General features: G+C 39.7%; 1 protein-coding gene across 8 annotated transcripts in view; it reads left to right on the forward strand.

Moving 5' to 3' along the window:
- Positions 1-20540, forward strand: part of LOC143132839 (beta-2-glycoprotein 1-like) — an 81789-nt gene that overhangs the window by 38877 nt on the left and 22372 nt on the right. For 7 of the 8 annotated variants that reach the window (XM_076292661.1, XM_076292663.1, XM_076292655.1 and 4 more), the window contains one exon: positions 15331-15370. The exons of the other annotated variant lie outside the window; for it this stretch is intronic. In XM_076292661.1, coding sequence (XP_076148776.1) covers positions 15331-15370 — 40 coding nt within the window. The remainder of the gene's footprint in view (positions 1-15330; positions 15371-20540) is intronic. 8 annotated transcript variants of the gene reach the window in all.

Below are 20540 nucleotides of genomic sequence, written 5' to 3' on the forward strand. Positions count from 1 at the left end.
GTTTGGTGAACTATTTGTTTCTCAGTAGAAGCCATAAAATTGTAAAAGGCCAAAAAATCGATTTAAAAAGATATAACTTATGAAGTTGTTTTCTTCTGGTTGTGGCTTCACGTCGGGTTTGCCCTGTCAGGATTTTCCGATTTTCTAGCTAAAGATAACAATCTCATGATGCTGCTGATATTGAATTTTAATTTCTGCCGTGTAGGCCAGGGGTGGGCAAACTTTTTGGCTCAAGAGCCACATTGGGTTTTGAAAATTGGCCGGCGGGCCGATGTGAGTGCAGACGGTTACATGCTGCTATTCTGACATGCCGCTACTTAGACATTGGCGTCTAATTGTCGAAGTGGCGGCATAACATTAATTTTCAAGCATCCCACTACTGCGACATTTTTTTTAACACAAAGCATACTTGTGCTTCATTCATCCACACATCCAGCTCCTAACGTTTTGACAAGCATTTCTACCAATTGACCTTGTTCCTGCCCATCTCTAGCTTTGCTGTCTCCATCCTTTCTGTTTTTGTTGTTTGCAAAAAAAAATATAGTATTTATTGGTAACCAGCAACAAGTGATTCTCTCTCCTGCCAACAAAAATGTGTTAGGCCTACGTTCCAAGTTGCAGTGCGTAATTCTGCTTCATAAAGTTGAACAAATACATTTGGTCATATAAATAGCCAGTTTATGGTCTACAGTGTAGTTGGTAAGTTATGGTAGGCCAACTTGGAGTGAATATACAGGGGGAATTCTTTGTTTAGCTGAGTAGCATGGCAGGTGCGCACATAGGCATAGCCTACGGCCGAACACCGCAAGCGCTAATGAATCTTGCTCTCACGACAACCACGTCGTTAAAGGAACCGTATGTAAGATTGTGGCCAAAACGGGTACTACAATCACTTTCAAATTACTGTAGAGCGGTGTATTCCCTTCCCCTCCCCTCTGACTGGCAGAGTTGGCAACCGGATGACAAAACACTACTGACTTTGTGATTAGTAGATAGGTGGAGGGTGGCGCATTAGGCCAAAACACAACATGACAACATCAACATCAGTTGAGGGCTGCAACTTCACTTTTTAAATGACAATATCCTGACCAGACTACTGTTGTCAGTGATATAAGTATTTGAAATGAACATGATTTCTTAATGTCTAGTGACATATCAGGGCAATTTTATGATTAATTGAAATACAATTTTTACATACGGTTCCTTTAACTTAAATAGGCCTAGGTTAACATCACTCTGAGTTCGCATTCAAGCAAGCAAAACGATGATTTGAATACATCTGTTTCACTGGAAGGGCAAGGGGTAACAACAGGACAACACAGAGACAGGCCAGAATGCAGGACTAATGTTATGAGTAGGCTATTACAGTAATATGGGATATTCTACGGGAAAATATTAAAACGGCAAGACAGCAGGGAAACGTTAAAATGATAAACCCGGAAAAAGTTGGCATGTTAGGTATTTTTCGGTCCCTGTGATTATTTGTGAAATTGTGCAAACGGCCTTTTCAAGTCATTTGAGAAGGAAGGAGTGTAGCAAGCTTCCAAATTGACGCTCGTCTGAGAAATTGAGTTTTGGATAATGTTCAGCTTCGGCAGCTTTACAATGACTGAGGAAGCCTAGAGACGAGTCCATAGCAACAAGTTCATGTGTTGAATTTGTTATTACCCAGTGTGCTTTGTTGAATGGTCTCAATGCTTTATTGTTTTATTTCATGTGAATACTTACTAGAGGAGTAACTTTTCAAGTAGGCTAATGCAGTTGCAGGAAGTGTGCATTTAGTTTCCATGCTTATTGTGTTTCCACAACAATGTTAGGGAGTAAATCTACTGAAATGGCCACCATCTTGGTGAAGTGTGATGTGTAAGATCAGAAAGCAGAGGTTGATTTTAGGACGGTGGCATATGTTGATGTGTTATCATAGCGCGTAAGAGCGTGGGCGGAAGACATCGACAATTGGCCGGGGACGGTCATGTCATTTTTGAAAATGCTGTTGGAGGGTCGTTGAAAATTATATTGCAGGCAGGGGAGGGTCATGCAACTATTCATCGAAGCACTCAAAATCCCTCCGGTGATCCCGTTTATAAATAACGAACGGTCCCTTAGATGTGGATATTTGGAGGTTAGGAGGATAGCCTTCAAGAAACAAGGTTATCGCAGTTGCTGTGAGACATACGGCCCTTCTCCAGTCTCTCTCAAAATCAAAACACACCCAATTCACGCTTGGACTTTTCGATTATGTTTCTAAATGTTGGGACTGATGGACACTGAACTCTGGGGGTTATTTGAACGTTCGTTGTGAAATGGTTTACTGTAAAAGGAGCGTCGGATATCCCGCCTGTCTGCACAATTATAGGGCCATGATAATGCATGCGCTAGCCTAGAGTCAAGAGAAAGACTAAATAAATATGCAGACATGTTATGTGCACGCATGACATATAAAAGATATATTCCTAGCCTACATTATTGTGTAGTAAATTGAGTTTATCCAACCTGCTGGCAAGCCAAAATGCGTTGCACATGGCTTTATCATTGTCCTCTATGCAATATAAGCAACTTGAATATATCGCACACCCAGTTTGAACACCCTGATGGACACTGAACTCTGGGGGTTATTTGAACGTTCACTGAAGTGGTTTAGGCTACTGGAGCAAGAATTCCGCCCGTCTTTGTGCAATTGGCCATTGATTGACGGCCATTAATGAATTAATATAGGTGGCCTGCACGCACAGAGTTTGTTTGATGCATGGAGTTTCCGACCGTTTTCCCCTGAGAGCTTAGAATAAAATGAGGAGAGCTACCTGTGTTTTACATATAATGTGTAACATTTATTCACATGGCCAGTTCAAAATCACCTAAGGTTTTGACTGAAATGTGTGCCGATATCAATTATTGGGAAAAACATTGTTTGGAGTGGATGGCGGGTGGATTGTTGATGTAGCTGCAGATGCAGATGACATGACTACAGCTCATCCATGCATCTTGGAATTTGATAGGATACAGGAACTGAGATAAATTGAAAATGAGGATTGGTAATGTCGTAATAGCGGTACTAAAAAAAGTCGGGAGTAGGGGCATGTCTAAATAGAGGCATGTCGTAATAACGGTATGTCGTAATAGAGGGTTGTCGTAATAACGGGATGTCGTAATAAAGAGTGAACCCCAGTGCAGACGCGTTCCCAATTAAATGGATCGCATAATGTTCACGTTAGATCTGCTGCAAAGGAGATAACTAAGAGTTAACTTAGTTTAACATGATGTTATCTCTATTTAACATGATGTTTTGACATTGACATTGTAAACAATTGTTTGCAGTAATAGAGGGAGAGCAGCTTCACAGAAGAGAACTTCTGACGGCAAATTTGAGGAAAAGTTGGTAAACCATCCTTCTTACCTAATTTGAGGGTCCTGATTCTGAATATTATGTTTACCAAGCTCAATTATGAGTTCTAAGCCGCATAATCAGCATTTTAACATAAAATAGCGATTATTTTTGCTTATTTTCCCTAAATTGGGTTGATTTCAAAAGTAATCACTAAAACCAAATAAAAGTGTTCTCTAAATACATGTTTGAGCATTAAAGAAGCCATACTATAGTTTATTAACGTATTTAATGGGAACATGATTACAGTTAACATGTAACTCAGAAATTCTAATCAAAACACAACCATATTTTTATTGCTAACATAGTGAGTCACTTGTGGTGTTTAATGCATTTCATCACAATAACAAATTGCACAGATAACCTTCAACTCAGAATAGAACAGTACATATGAACTTAGATTGCGGGAATAAGCCTAATGCAGAACTGCATCTACTGTCAGCAACAACCGACAAGACAAAACATTTTACTTCTAGTTACACTGGATTTGGTATGTGTGCTTGCCTCCATACTAGAGCTTGATAATGTGCTCTTCTAATATGCCATTGAGCAGCATCACTTGTTGGTGGTAGAGCTTCCGATCCTCGACATCTAGAAAACAGAGTGGCTCTGTCATAGTGTTGTCACGATACCAATATTATGACTTCGATACAATACTTGCCATAAATATGTTGATACTCAATACTGAAATGATATCCAAATCCTAAAATATCTGGAAAAAGAAAGGACGCAGGCCTCCTCCAAGTGTATTGAGTCATTTGTGTTGAATTTGGTGCACTTTTGGTCAATTCTGGGTTTAAAACTTCTAAACTTCCTACATAATTATTATTTTTGTAGTCAGTAAAATAGTAGTTTGTGTGTGATTAAGTCCTTTATTGTTTGTTATAGCTCATTTATATTGTGTGATGTTTTGGAAATAAATTACCTTTAAATAGCCAAAGTAGGCTAGATCAAGATCAGTGTTCAAATTACTGCATGCCAATCACTTAATGCTATGCAGAAGAGCCTAATCTTTAGGCCATCTGATGTAGGATACCCTAGGCCTTCCTGTGTTTATGGGATTTCTTTGACAGTTGCAAAGGTAAAAAAGTGAAGATAGTCTTCTTTGCTCCCAGTGTTATTTAATAAGTAAGTTTCAACCACTCTTTGGGTCTCAATAAGATAGGCCTACCTACACCATTATTACATTACATTACATTACATTACATTACATTTGGCTGACGCATTTTTAACCAAAGCGACTAACAACATGGTAACAGTTAAGTTTTAAAGCAATTCTCTCAACAATTTTAGGACAATTTAAAAACGGTAGAGTACAGTAAGAATAGTGCATCAGTGAGTGCTGTTTTTAAACAGTTGAGTGTCAGTTCAAGATGGGTGGTAAGTGCTAGGATCAGCAAGACTTGTTGTAAGTGGTGCTATGAAAGGAGATGTTCTCTAAAGAGCTGGGTCTTCAGGAGTTTTTTGAAAATGGAGAGGGATGACCCTGCCTTTGAAGAAACTGGCAGTGTGTTCCACCAACGAGGAACAACAGATGAGAAAAGTTTGGATTGGCCTGAGCGTATCTGTTGCAATATCTGTGTGCATTCCTATTAGGTCTATTTCTTTGATAGTCAACATCATTTGCTACTGGGGCTGTCACTTTACGTTCGAAAATCGATTGCACAATCGATTGGACTAAACAACACAAGTTTCGAAAACTAAAATAGGGAATCGATTTTAACCAAATATTTACACTATTAATTTTAAACGAAATAAACAAATAAAAAAGATAGGTGTAACAAAATTCACAAACAAGAATATAAGAATATAAAAGAATTCCGAAGTGCAGTAAGCATTGCGAAAGCTAAAAAGAAAATTCCCACCAATTTTACGCACCGGGAACAGCTGTTTCAATCAGCTGCTGTGCTGCTCGTGTTTTGCCAAAAAATGGAGGACAACGCGATCAACCTGTGCGACATGTAGAGAGACGAGTGATGGGCCCTAATAACTTGAGGAGTTCGATGTGGAAGTACTTCGGATTTTTGGTATATCAAACTATGGAGAAGAACAAAGCGGTAGGCTACGCAAACTGTGCAATCGAGTTCTACGTAGGCGAAATTTGTTTGACATTTCTAATCGTAAACACAGACACAGCTACGTTGAAGCCTGCAGTCATGTCACTGATGTAATGGCAGTCCACTCGGCTTACTGGTTTTCGAGAATGTTGCACTTCTGTTTGTCATTGTGCACGAAACTTCACGCCAATAAATCATCAGAAATATTGCTGGCTTGCATCTACAAGCGCCCTCTTTACGTTTGACCTAATGCCTGTTAGTTGTTTGTGGATTGGCCTATATTTGCCGTTGAAAATGGAAACGTCTTTAGACATAAAAAATCGATTTTACAATCGATTCAATGAACACTTATGTCTCAAAAATCGAACAGGATTTTTTCACAAAAGTGACAGCCCTATTTGCTACCACATAACAAATACCAAATAACAATACAAAAGTTTCTTACAAACTTTCCTGCATACTTCTTAAATGTGCTGCAGTCAGATGGGTGTCCTAAAGACATAACTAGATCTTGAGCATCTATTACCAGTGTTGAATGAGCAGTTTTTGCAGTGATCACTACTGGACATTCCACATTGCTAGACAGCACTTGAGTGAGGATAGACTTATTTCCACTTCACAAATAACCATCGCTATCTGCAATAGCTACAGTACAGGGACAATAATCAGTTCATAGCTGAGGATTTGTTCTAGGTCCACTTCCCTTTCGGCATCATATGCAGTAATGATGCACTGGAGAATGTTTCTTTTTGTGGCACTAAAGGATATCTTGTCTATTTTTTTGCAAATAATGCAATCTCCATAGCACTCTTCAGCAACCCTCAAATATGCCCACTCTTCCATTTTTTGTATGGCTGGAATTTGAATGATAGGAAAGAGCACCAGTGAGATGTTTTAACTAGGCAAGCACAGTCGCCTTTACAGTACAAAAAAAATACAGTGTAAATCCTCTGTAAAGACTGACAACTGTTCATAATAGTTAGTGACAAAGTACTTTCTACAGAAAAATGACCAGTCACCTACTACTCTATCAATTTATTATCAAGGAATCTATTTTGCTTCTAAACATCATACTGAATTTTAGCTATTATTTCAATTTATATTTTAATTTTAGCTTATTTTAATTTGCTACTTGAGGGTCATTGGGGTAATTCCTGTCCTGTCCTACAACATACTGTATCTGATACATAAAGAGTATATTAATGCCTTATTTTTTGCAATTCCTATATGATATCTGATGGCAAAACCAAAAAGTATGTGAATTATGCTAATTATGCTAATTAGCAAGCTTACAACTCAAAATTGAGCTTGGTAAACAAAATATTTGAATTCAGCACCCTCAAATTGTGTGAAATAGCCCCTTTACCGACTTTTCCTCAAATTTGCCAACAGGACTTTTTCTGAACATTTGTTAGCTATCTGCTCTCCCTCTATAAAGCTAACCAACGTTGTCTCTATCGCAGGAAAAAAATAGCGAGCAGCCTGATAACCAAATGAAATGCTCGGCGGGCCGGATGAAAGTGCTTGGCTATAGGCTAGGCCTACTGTTCCTGTAGTTAGCTGTGGCAGTAGGGCCCTATGAAATCCGTTTTATTATTTTCCAAATTCCGTTTTATTTTTTCTCAAATTCCATATTTAATTTTAGTTGTTTTTTTTTTTTTTTTTTTACTTGTCTTCACTTATAAAAATTCAATGACAGACCCAATTCAGCTTTTTAAATATTCAGCAAAGCCAATCATTCAAAATTCTCCAACATTTAGCCAGACATTCAACAAGTCTCTGCGCAAAAACAACAGTTAGGGCCTAGGGCCTACCTAGGCTGCAAGTTTAGATCTCAATAAAAGGGCACTTTGTAACTCAAAATGTCCCACTACTGAAAAGTAGCCTACTTTTTTGTAGATTCTTGTTTCATTTTAAATATGTGTTGCTTTCTAGACCATTTAGCCATCGTTAGCACACATCTCCACTGAAGGATGGCTACATGATGGTAAGGCGCTTGGTGTTGCGCTCTCTCGTCGGTGAGAATTATTACTGCACTTTTTGAATGGTGGGTCTGCGCGTCTGCTTGAGGTTGCTGACATTCGTGTCTGGGAATGGGACTGCTTGCAATGTTTTAAGAAACTGACATAGTGGTATGTCATCTTCTGCACACATTTCAACAATCATCCACAAACTCACGTCTTGGCATACTGATTTTGTCATTGTCTTAGCTGGAGGGAAACAAACTCAACACACGTGAATATTCGAGTTTTAATTACTAGGCTACGGAACGTGTTTAACTAATGTCACGGTTTAGTCAGAGACATTTTTATATGCTTTTTGTTTTAAAGTAAACTGAAATAAAAGTGAAGCAAGTATAAAAAAAACGGCCGTTTATTTAATGTGTCAACAGAATAACTGCAAATTCTGTGCAATTCCGTGTTCGTAAGAGAATTCCGTTTTCATGTGTAGATTCTGTGATTCCGTCCGCGTTTTCCGCATCGCGGAAATCATAGGGCCCTATGACAGACTACAGGTTTTCATAGTTTTAACCACAAAGCTTGGCTAGGTGTAGGCTTACTAGCCTAAATAGTTTAAGGGTCCCCTGTGTAACTTTTTCAGTTGTTTGTTAACAAAATCAGCATTTCTCATTCATAAATGTGGCCCCATTCATGTTTAATTACCACCACTACCAATTCAAAGCATACCTATTGGCTTAGAAATCCTCATTTACATCTACATAGCACGGGGGCGACTCCATGTAAGTGCGCCATTTTAAAATAACGGTAGCCAGCAAGGGACATATGCAAAATACAGTTCAGTCTTTGCCATCTGCATGCCTAGAAAAAACATTAGCTTTAATTCATTTGCAAGCCATGTCTTCCTAACATTCCGACATTGAAATTGTATTTTCCAACGAATAAATAAAGACAAAAATAACTTTGTTTGTGATCTGTCACTGTCTCACTTGATCTGTAGCAGAGACTTTCTAATGTGGAGATACAGCACTCAAAAAATACTCCATAGAAATGCATGGGGCTAGTTTGTCACGCCAATATGGCCGTTGTCTACACATATCCCACCCCTTCCTTGGCAAAACGTCGACATGTGAATACATTGAGCCAATCATGTGGTGTGATGTGAATACATTGAGCCAATCATATGGTTTGTTGTGAAGACATCGTGCCAATCATGTGTTGTGATCTCGCCGCTGGAGCAAGATTGGTGTCGTGAAGCCTTGCGCACGCGCAGTTCGACCCAAAGACTGTGCCCGATGAGTGCCCATAAAACGTTGGTATATGGCCGCCGAGTGGAGGGACTTGCCTAAAAGGACTTTGTCTGTAGTCTCTAGACCCAGAGACAGTTGATAAACTAACCTAACATAGTTTTGCTAGTAGACTACCACAAAGTTGCTGAACGTGTGTTATTTCAGGTTAGTTTGCAACAATATACAATATTTCTGCTTCAATTTGTGCAAAACTATGGCCCGCATTGCTTCCGCATTATGGAGGAAATGCACGTCTTCTTCGTGTGTTTCTCTCGTGTTTTTCGCTCGCTTCCTGAAAACTTTGAAAAAAAGGTTGAGCTTGAATCGAAGCTCTGGGTGTCTGCCAACTAGTGGTCAAATGTACAAATGAGATTTTACACAGTACTCGCGTCTATCGTCTGTTTTATTCCGTAATGACACTCCTTAGTCCTTAGTGTCAAGTGCTACCTAGCTAGCGAACATCACTAACGTTAGCCATTCCCATTCACTTTCCATTTACTGTGCTAACGTTACTAGCTAGCTCAGTTACTAGCTAATAAAATAGCACACAAAATTATATATATATTAATATTTTGTTATTTCTGACACCATCAATGCAGCATTTCAAGTCTACCTTAAGGAATGGGCATTGCAGTCCCAGTCCTTTAATTACTGGAACACATATGTTTCTGACCTGCTCTGGAGACTTAATTCTCTACCTCAGTGCAATGGAGAGGGCAACTTCACTGTTTTTTTTTTGGGAGAACAAACTACTGTCGATGGACACCATCATTCCTGCAGGACTGCTTTCAAATAAGGAGAAGTTCCCACTCCTCTACGACTCATACATAAATGGTGGATTTGTTGTGATCACCACCAAGAAAGGTAGTGAAGTGCCATTTGACCAGGCACTAGAGTAGTGTTTACAACCAGCCTGCCAAAGTAAGTGGATGGATAATTGGGGTCACCAGGAAGAAGGAAGCAGTAGCTCTTTGGGGATAGCATAAAAAGACCAGTATGTTGATTTCCTTGAGATGAGGGATGATGTTGGAGGAGAAGTCTCACTTCATTATGACTTCAACCCGAGCACTACAACTAAAATAGTAAAGATGGTGCAAGACATAGAGGAATATCTCCTGAAGAAATGCAGTCCTCTACGAGACCAGGTAACGCTTAAGAATGTTCTCACTGGAGAAATTGTGACCAACGTAAATGTAGACAAGTTGTTGTGCTGTATCACGAGGGCAGTGCTGCTTGTGCTAAATGTATTGATGATCGACTCAGAAATAAGTCAATATCGTCACACTCGACTATTAGTAAAGTCAAGTTTACTTTGTCAAAGAATACCTTGAATTTGGCTTCCAAAGCAGACATCAAAGATGTGACAATCAAAGCTCTCATGTGCATTGAGTATGGGTGTCACCGGGGGTGATGAAGTGATAGCAATAAGTGACTGTAAACTTTTAAAGTTTAGGTTATTAAATATCTGGCAATTCCTGTATGTTGCTAGTTGTATGTAATAGGTTGACTGTTTTTAGCCATTTTCTTTATATCAAACCAGAATGTTTACACTCTTCTATGACCTTATAATCAAGGTCATTGTGAACATTGTGATCATTTCTAGTAAGGGTGTCACAATTTCGATTTTATTTCGAAATCGATCGAAATTACATCTCAATCTCGAACTTCGAACTTAAAAGTAGAATCGACGATGCAGCCACACCCCCAATGTCACGTCCAGCATGTATGACAAGACGCACAAACACACATGCACGTGCTGAACTGCAGCGTCAACACTCCTCTAATTTTAAGCTGCAACCAGTTAAAATATAGGCCTACACATCAACCTACCGAAATCAAAGCCCCTCTTGCTACTTTGAAATCACCGGTGTGGAAGTATTCGTTCATTCACGTCAATTAAAACTAACTTAGCCTACTCAATTTAGCAAGTGAAAAGAGGGTCTAATTACAGTCCAAAGTTACTTTAAGGCTTAAAATGCACATTTATAAGTACATATTCCATGAACACTAACCTTGGGTCTCTTCGGAGTGTGCTGAAACAATGAAATTAACATTCTGTGTTGTTTCATTTTACCATGTTCACGTCTCTGTTTTAGCCTAATGTTAGTTCTGTTTACATTACAACCTCGCGGTTGGAACGGTTTCAAAGCGGTTTCAAAATAAAAGCCCCCCGAAAAAGAAAAGGCCAAAAAGAGTAAATAAGATCGAAAATCGAATCGAATCGTGACTTTAAAATCGAAAATTACATCGAATCGAGGATTTGGAGAATCGTGACACCCCTAATTTCTAGTGTTGCCAACTTCCTCAACCCCAAATGAGGGAAACTTTCACCGCAACTTTCAGCTCCATTCAAATATAGCCTATTTCAATTTTCAATTTCAATTTAATTGTACCTATAGAGCGCCAAAACATTACACATGTCTCATGGCGCTTTACAGAGTGTTAGACAGGCCTATGGCTAGTCCACAAACTCTTAACATTGTTTGTGCCACATTTATAGGCCCAATAAGAAAATAAAGCTGAGGGAGAGCAAAGAAGCATTTAGGAGGAAGCTGGCGAGTAAACTCCAGCAAAACAACATGAAGGATGTGTGGTTGGGAATGAAGACCATCACTGGGTTCAAAGTGAAAGGGGCCGAGGCTGAGGGAAACCTGAACAGAGCCAACGAGCTGAATGTGTTTGTTAACAGGTTCAGTACAGGACCCCCTGCTTCGCCCTCCCCCTCAAATCCACCACCCCTTCAGCTGCATCCTCACACCTCCTCGACCCTCTCGATCACCACCATGGACTACAACACAGCGCCATTAGCAACCTCACCTGCATCAGGAAATACAGGGCCCTCCTCTACATCCCCCATCAGCCTGTCTGTTTCCAGGAGCCAGGTAAAGAGGGAGCTGGAGAGTCTGTGTCAGAGCAAAGCTGCAGGCCCAGATGGCATAAGCCCCAGGGTCCTGAAGGCCTGTGCAGAACAGCTATGCAGGATTCTAGAGTGCCTATTCAACACCAGCCTGTGTCAGGGGAAGGTTCCGGTGCTGTGGAAAACATCATGCCTTGTTGCAGTACCCAAGAAGTCTTCTCCATCAGAAGTCCTCAATGATTACAGACCAGTGGCATTAACATCACACTGCATGAAAGTGCTGGAGAGATTGGTTTTGGCACACCTCAGACCTCAGGTGACCACCTCAATGGACCCACTGCAATTTGCCTACCAACGTGAGGTTGGTGTTGAAGATGCCATCATCTGCCTGCTTCAGCGAGCCCACAACCACCTGGATGAAGCTGGTAGTGCAGTGAGAATAATGTTCTTCGACTTCTCCAGTGAACACCATACAACCTGTTTTGCTAAGAGAGAATCTACAAAGGATGCAGGTGGAGACATCCATAACATCATGGATTGTTGATTACCTGATGGAAAGACCACAGTTTGTACGGATGGGAGGATGTGTGTCCGAGAAGGTGGTTAGCAGCACATGAGAACCGCAGGGGACTGTACTCTCTCCTTTCCTCTTCACATTATACACCTCGGACTTTCAGTACAACTCTGCAATCTGTCATCTGCAGAAATACTCTGATGACTGCAGTTGTAGGGTGTGTGAAGGATGGGGAGGATACTGGGTATAGAGAACTAGTGAACAGCTTTGTGGCGTGGTGTATACTTTTTTAAAGTATATTTTTTGGGGCTTTTTATGCCTTTAATGGGACAGGATAGTGGAGAGTGACAGGAAGTGAGTTGGAGAGAGAGTCGGGGTGGGATCCGGAAAGGACCACGGGGCGGGAATCGAACCCGGGTCGCCGGCGTACGGTGCAGGTACCCCAGCCAGTTGCGCCACGGCTGGGGCCACAACCACCTACTCTTAAATGTGGCCAAAGAGACCAAAGAGATGGTAGTGGACTTTGGGAGGGCTAGGACAAAGTTGAACACTGTCTCCATCATGGGGAAAGAGGTGGAGGTAGTGGAAAACTACAAATATCTGGGTGTACATCTGGAAAACAAACTGGACTGGACGTGCAACACTGAGGCTGTTTATAGTAAGGGACAGATCAGACTATACTTCTTGAGGAAGCCTAGGTCTTTTAATGTGTGATGTTGAACATGTTTTACCAGTCTGCTGTTTCTAGTACCATTTTCTTTGCAGCCATCTGCTGGGGCACCAGTATCAGGGAAATGTACACCAAAAAGTTGATTAAAGGTGCTGGCTCTAATTGGAAGTACACTTGAACCCCTAGAGCAGGGATCACCAAATGGCGGACCGCGGTCCGAGTCCGGATCCTGACACGATCCTATCCGGACCCGGACCATAATAGCCTAATTTATATTTTCACGTAAGATGTCAAAGCTGCGCTAAATGTTTTGTTGGTTAGGATAACAGCATTTACTTCAGGAACCATCATTTCGCTTGCTGCTACTCAGCCAGTGAAATCTGTGAATTCTGATATTGTCGAGTCAGTGAGTAAAGTAGCCTACTATGGGGAAGAGACTCACTGATAGCCTGAAACGAGCGAGGAGAGGAGACGGGAAACAATGGATATCTAAGTTAACGATAAGTAAGTTATTTTTAAATCATCGATTGCTCAAAGAGGAGAAAGCTAGACAGCGAGAACAGAGCTTTATATAACGATACGGGGGCAATACCACGCAAAACTGCCACGTCCGTAACACCAACTAAATATGGATGTGACAGTTTTGCGCGAAATTGCCCTGGACCTCTTCTACATATTCTGAGACAGGCGATTTTTAAAAGCGCCAATTTGAAGCACCTCTACTAGACAAAGCATATATTTTGAGCAAGCATAGGGTAGGCTAGGCCCATTCAACAGTGAACTGAGACCACAGAATATTTTACGATTTAAGAAGCCTACATGCATTCACTGCCCAACAACGTGATGTTTCTGGGTTTCCAGGATTTCGGGTCAACATAAAAAAAAACTAAAATTAAACTAGCTGATTAATGGGTTGCTGGGGAACCAGCTGTGGAATATCCATCCTTGTTTCAGCTCAAATTTTATTTTAAGTTCACGTTAAGATCTTAAAAATAGCCAAGGCTACTCAGTTTTTCTCCCCAATTACTCTTATCTTGCCTTATTTCTCCTCATTTCGACTTATTTTATTTCACATTAAACATTAGGCCTAGGCCTACAACTAGGCTCCATCCATCCATCCACCCATCCTAATATATATATATCCTTGGTCCTCCCATGAATGCATATGCATGACACGGAAAAGCGCAATTTGCCATTTTCAGCTCCCGCAACAGACGGTCTGTGCTTTTACCTCTGTGCGGCCTGTTAGTACATACCTCGCCATGATTTTATGTGCACGTTGCGAAACAAATATGCCTGAAATGGGCACAAACTCATTAGTACATCTGGCCCTGAGAGAGGACCCAAAAAGTACCGTTGACAACTTGACAAGGCCGATGAGGCTGTGATTGAAATTCGGGACTGGAGCTGTACCTGACGGTACAAATCTAAATCACCCAAAATACGTCGGGATGGTTGGCAACCTTAATCTCCTCAGAAAATCTGTAGCTTTAAGGGTTTATATGTACGCATATTTAATGAGATATTGCCTCATTTGCATATTTTATTTTATTGTGCCTGAGCCTGAATTCAGGCATGGGGAAAGATTTGATATTTGATAACAATTTGTGGCAAGGTCATATTTTCACATGCAAATTATGTTTCTGGCAAACAGTTGCAGATCAATTTTGGCAATGATGCAGCACATTTGCAGCAATGTCACATGCAAATTAGGTTTGTCACCAGAAGTTCACTGAAAGTTTGCCATTATTGGCTAAGTGTGGTGGCAAATCATTGGCAAACACTTGCGAACCCTGTTTTTTTGCCGTCATGCCGCACTGAATGCACTCGACAAAGCCAATATATGTTGTCACAGCCCAAGTCTTGTTTGAAATGGTTCCATACCTCCAACTTTCCATTTTTCTTGACATCTTCAAGCTCCATGTTGCACTTATGGTACACAATACAGTACAGGCCCGGTGTGATGCATGCGAGTGGAGGAGACTACTTAGGCCTACTTTGCTAAAGATATATATAATATTTCTGATTATGGCATAGCTTTCTCCCCACCCAATTAGGCTAATAACGTAATGCTCAAAGAATGTAATTAAAAAAACACAAATGCTTGATTAAGGGCCCGGCCCGGCTCTCGAGGATAGTGGTGGGAAATATCGGCCCGACCTGGCCCACGGGTTGAGTTCGGGCTCGGGCAGAGAATCTAAACTCTTATTCTTCAGATTTTGTGACTCACATGTATATTTATCTAAAATAATTGATTCTTCATACATTTTGATACTGGGTTAAGTGGTTGGGGGATCGACTGATAATAGGCCACGAATGGCTTCTGATTAGAACGCTGTTTTTCCTGCCAGTGTGTCAAAATTCTGTTTTTGTGACATAACTCTATAGGCCCACGTTTGCACTTAGTATATAGTCTGATAACCCACCAATTTACCAGAAGGGCTGTTATATCTTTGTATTCTTTTAATTTAAGACTGAAACTCCAAAATGTAAATGTATTTTGTCTTTTGGATGTACCTATAGGCATTTTGTGGTAAACTGATGTCTTTGCCCATTATTGTTGCTGACCATTCATAAGTCATTACTTGGTGTTTATTTTTCAGGTGTTATATTATGCCTATGTTATAAGGACAAGAACAAAGGGTGAGTGCAATGAACATTCATGACATTCATCACATTACACAAGAAGTGTTTAATACCGGTATGCAGGGCATGAAATTGGCACCCGCCCACACGCCAAATGCGGGTAACTTTTGTGATTGGCGGGTGAAACTGTCAATGTACCTGCCACGTTGGCAGGTAGCCAATAAGACAACACAACACTGAGCAAGGAGATGCACTGTCCAGATTGCCGTTTGTAGGCTATGGCTCGGAGAAAGCGAGATCAAACCCATTTGCAGGGGTGGGTAGTAGCCTAACGCGTTACATTTTTTTTTCGAGGAACGGCAAACGACTTTCCTTTTTCAAAACGGTAGCCTACTTCTACTCTTACTCAAGTAAATTTTTGAGCCAATAATCTACTCTTTTACTCTGCTACATTTCAATTGCCTTACGTTACGAGTAGCCTACAAGTTTATTATTGGAGAAAGTATCTCGAGGGAGAAAAGCGCACCTCTCCCCGGAGAAAAGAAACAGGGCTTCAGAATGCGTTAGCCCACGATTATAAAAGCAGCCTACTAACAGCTCAGTTAACACAATGACGTACAGTTGCTGCATCTTCTGGTGAGGCTGCCAGAGTAGCAACGAGACTAGAGGTAGGCTATGACATGACACGGAAACTTTCACGTATATTCATTTCTGGCCAGCATCGTTCAACAATCACATTGGACAAGGAAAGTAGGCCTGCTACTTAATTTACAAGCAAAGCAAATGCACTGGAAATCGAGCATACAAGTTAGAAAAAGCCATTCATTTATGTAGCCTCAATGTTGCAGGACATGACATGAGACGGTCGGCTGAGAAAACAGATAGCCTGCTCTGTCGCTCTGCCCGAGTGGATATGCCTAGGCTATTTTAGCCTAAATATAGGTTTACCCATAATATAGCCATTGTTTTTAGGTTACATTGTCTTTATGGTGGAGTTATAACCAGACTTCTAGAAATGCAAAGCAGAAGAATCAGCTGCAATGTATTGGAAGACTGCTTTTCAATCCATAGCCACGTAATGCTTATTTATTCTGGCTATGATAAAGTATATTAAATAAAATATATTTGAATTGGGCTTTTAAAATATGTTTGGTGGAGGGGCTGTGCTATTGTGGGGCTGTTTTTATTCCCAAAAGCCTTAGGAACCTAATTACGGTGCATGGTGTCATGAACACCAAGAAAAACCTGAACATTTTCTAAGGAAATCTGTCAATCTCTGCCAAGACATTAAAAGTTGGTCATGATTGGATCATTCATCAGGTCAATGAACCAAAGCAAACGTTCAGATCAAAACAAATATGGTTTACTGAACACAAAATCAAGCTTCGGCCATTACCATCTCCGTCCCCTGATCTAAACAGTGGGGTGAGTCAGAGAGGAGAATGCACAAGTGTGGACCTAGGAATCTGGACGATTTGGGGAGATTTGGTAAAGACGAACGGCCTTAAATGCCTTGCTTTGTACAGTATTCTCTAACTTTATGGGGTGTCATAGGAGAATATTACAAGCTGTTTTATTGGCAAAGGGAGGCTTAAGAAGGTATTACAAGCAGGGGTGCCAATAATTGTGAGCGACGTGATTTTGTTAAAAATATTTATTTCTTTATGAGCTTTTCCTTTTTCTCAGAATAAATTTGCTTGCCCTCGAGGTTGGATTTCTCCTATTTTGTTTCATTGTGAGATTACAATAAATCACCAACAGATTATGTATGATACAGGTTTTTAGTCAACTTTAGCAGATGTGCCAATAATTCTGCAGGGTACTATACGTGAAGCACATGATATGCCAAGTTGACTGAAACACATTCTATTTAGAAAACTAGGTGGCTACCACTAATGGTCTGAAAATTACAGGCCTTTCATTTTACTTTAGGTGTTCGACTTATCGTGTTAACATTTTAACAATTTAATATCATCATTATTTTTTTTTTTTTTTTTCTTTGGTGGTGGGTGGGGGCAGCACAAAGAAACTCGCATAGGGCACCGAAATGGCCAGCAGCGGTACTGGGCACTGTTTTATTGTTCAAACAATGAACAATAAAACAGTACCATTTTAAAGTGTAATTACAAGAGGTTGTTTGAACAAAATAATATAATATAATTTCAAAAATAGAATTTAAAATTAAATAGACATTTCCATAAAAAATAACCACATTAAATTGCTCTTTGGTGCTCCTTGTTGGTGCCCCCCCCCCCCCCCCCCAATCCCAATCCTCCCCCACCTTTCTTATGCAGCCCTTGCCACTTAATCTACTAAACCCCTCTTCTACTGCACTTTTTATGTAATAAACTGCCTGAACCCAATATGTAATAAATTGTGCTGCAGTAATAAGTTATTACATATTGCAGTTGTTATTAAAAAATGCGGCTGTTGCGATTTTTTTTATCAAAATGTAACAATATGGTGCATTATGTAATAACAAACCGAAAGTGATGTCTTCATTGATAAAAACAGCATAACTTTCGGTTGGTTATTACATAATGCACCATATTGTTACATTTTGATTTAAAAAAACGCAACACCCGCATTTTGTAATAACAACCGCAATATGTAACTAGAAAAGCATTTCCTGAAGGAAATACAGTGCATGAAAATGCAAAAAATATGATGTAAAATATCATACAGAGTAAAAACAAACTATATTGGTTGCTAGGTAGATGAGGTTTAATATAGTTGGAATGACTGAACAGTTAAATAGGTGGATAGTTTATATAGTTAAATGATTTGCTTGGTAGATAAGGTTTAATATAGTTGGAATGATTGAACGGTTAAATAGGTGGATAATTTAAATGGTTAAATTATTTAGGTAGATAATTGACGATAACTGACAGTTGGAATGGCTCTAATGTTTGCTAGCAGTTATGCTAACTATGTTATCAAAGATAATAATGTTAACCAAGTTACTTAACTTAGTTAACTTAGCTAATGTTTTCATTTTTAGTAGTTATGGTAGGTATGCTAACTAGCATGCTAACATGTTGAGTATGCTAACCATGTGACTTAGCTAACTTAGCTAATCATTTTTAGTAGGTATGCTAACTATTCTAACTAGCATGCTAACTATGTTAACCATGTTACTTGGCTAACCTAGCTAATCATTTTTAGCAGTTTTGTTAAAAATGCTAACAATGTTAGCAATGCTATCATGCCAACTATGCTAACCATGCTAACTAGCTACAGTGGGTAAGAGTCAGTTGATGACAAGTAACAGTTACAATGGCTGAACAGTTAAAAAGTTCAGTAGTTTAAAGGGTTAAATTGTTTAACAGTGAAATATTGTAGTGAGGACTTTTATTTTGAAACAGTTTTGGGCAGAGGAAACAGTTGAATAGGATGTGTAGTCTTAATTGACCCAGATTGTATGCTTAAAGCCTGAGGCTGCAGGTGGCCTGAACACCTGCCATAGGATTCTAATTGCTTAACGGCCGTATTATGATGTCACAATCGGCAATGTTAAGTCTATGGGGATTTTTAAAAAGTTTTTCTTTAATAGTTTAAAAAGTATAAAAGTTGAAAAGTTGAAAAGACATAGCAGCTTCGTCCGTTTGAATACCTACGTTACAACGTTTAAATGAAGTTTCTAAGTTAAACTGTTCAAGAGAAATAGCGTACGGAAAAAGTGGTAAGCGGAACTAGAAATGCAATTCCAAGGAATTACCAGTGCATGAAAATGCTAAAGTTGTGATGTAAAATACATGTATAGTTAAAACAGATAATACAGAGATGGTTACTACGGTGATGCTAGGATAGACATGGTGGTTGCATAGCTTAATAAAAGTTGATAGTTTAAAAGTAGACTGTTTAAAAGCTGAATGTAGATAGTTGTTGATAGACAGTAGATAGTTTAAAAGTTGTTGATAGACAGCTAGTTTAATAGATAGTTTAATGGTAGTTTAAAAGTAGACCGTTTAAAAGTTGAAGGTAAATAGTTTAAAAGTTGTTGACAGACTGGAAGTTGAATGAATGTTGATATTCAAATAGTTTAATGGCTGTGTATAGGTAGATATTTGACGATAACTGAAAGTTGGAATGGCTCTAATGTTTGCTAGCAGTTATGCTAAGATTTTTAACTATGCTAACCATGCTACTTAGCTAATGTTTTATAGTAGTGCCAGCAATGCTAACCATGCTACTTAGCTAACGTTTTATATCAGTATTAGCAATGCTAACATGCTAACCATTTTACTTAGCTAACTTAACTAACATTTTCTAGCAGTTTTGTTAAACATGCTAACTATGCTAGCAATGTTAGCATGCTAACTATATTAACCATGTTACTTAGCTAACTTAGCTAATCATTTTTATCAGTTATGCTAACTAGCATGTTAACATGCTAACTATGCTAAACATGTTACTTAGCTAACCTAGCTAATCATTTTTAGCAGTTTTGCTAAAAATTTTAACTAGCATGCTAACTATGCTAACCATGTGACTTAGCTAACCTAGCTAATCATTTTTAGCAGTTTTGTTAAAAATTCTAACAATGTAGATAGTTTAAAAATTGTTGATAGACAGTAGATAGTTTAATAGTTTAAAGGAACACGCCACCCAATGTCAGTAGTAATATATGTTCTTACCTTAACTTTCACGAGTTGAGTCATACCTCTCCCGTGTCCGTACGTGCACTCAAACGCTCTGGTGCGCGGCTGGACTGTGTTAGCATGTTGCTATGCTAGCTTTGACGGCAACTAAGCGTAGAAGTAATCAAAAACATCCACGTTTTACCGACTTAAATACAGTTGCACGAGTAGTTGATAGAAATGCTACGGCCACGCAACGTGAAACGTGGCGATTTTCCAAGCGAATAAACCGGAGAACTACAATGTGTGGCGCAATAGCACTTGGGAGTACTTCGACCTAGCGTAGTAGTATTGTTAACACCTAATTGTAGATCCTATCCACCACAGAGTTTAGAATCCATGCTGGATCGACCCTCAGCCTCTCCCTCCCCTCTGAGCGAGAGAGAGGCACACACACTAGAGATGCGCTGATGGGCTATTATTTCAACCATAACTGCATAGCAAAACTTATCATCCATCAGCCATCCATCAACACCAAAGTTTTTTGACCAATTTTCGAAACGGCACCCGCCCACCATCCGCTGGTTGTTTTAATGTAGGCTATATGGGTGATGCAGCGCTGCTGACGTGAGGCTAGAAAGCCCTTG

This window comes from Alosa pseudoharengus, unplaced genomic scaffold (assembly GCF_046254945.1).
Source record: "Alosa pseudoharengus isolate Yale_2024_CS ecotype anadromous, Long Island Sound unplaced genomic scaffold, YU_APseudo_1.1 YU_APseudo_1.1_scf_19, whole genome shotgun sequence".
NCBI lineage: Eukaryota > Metazoa > Chordata > Actinopteri > Clupeiformes > Clupeidae > Alosa > Alosa pseudoharengus.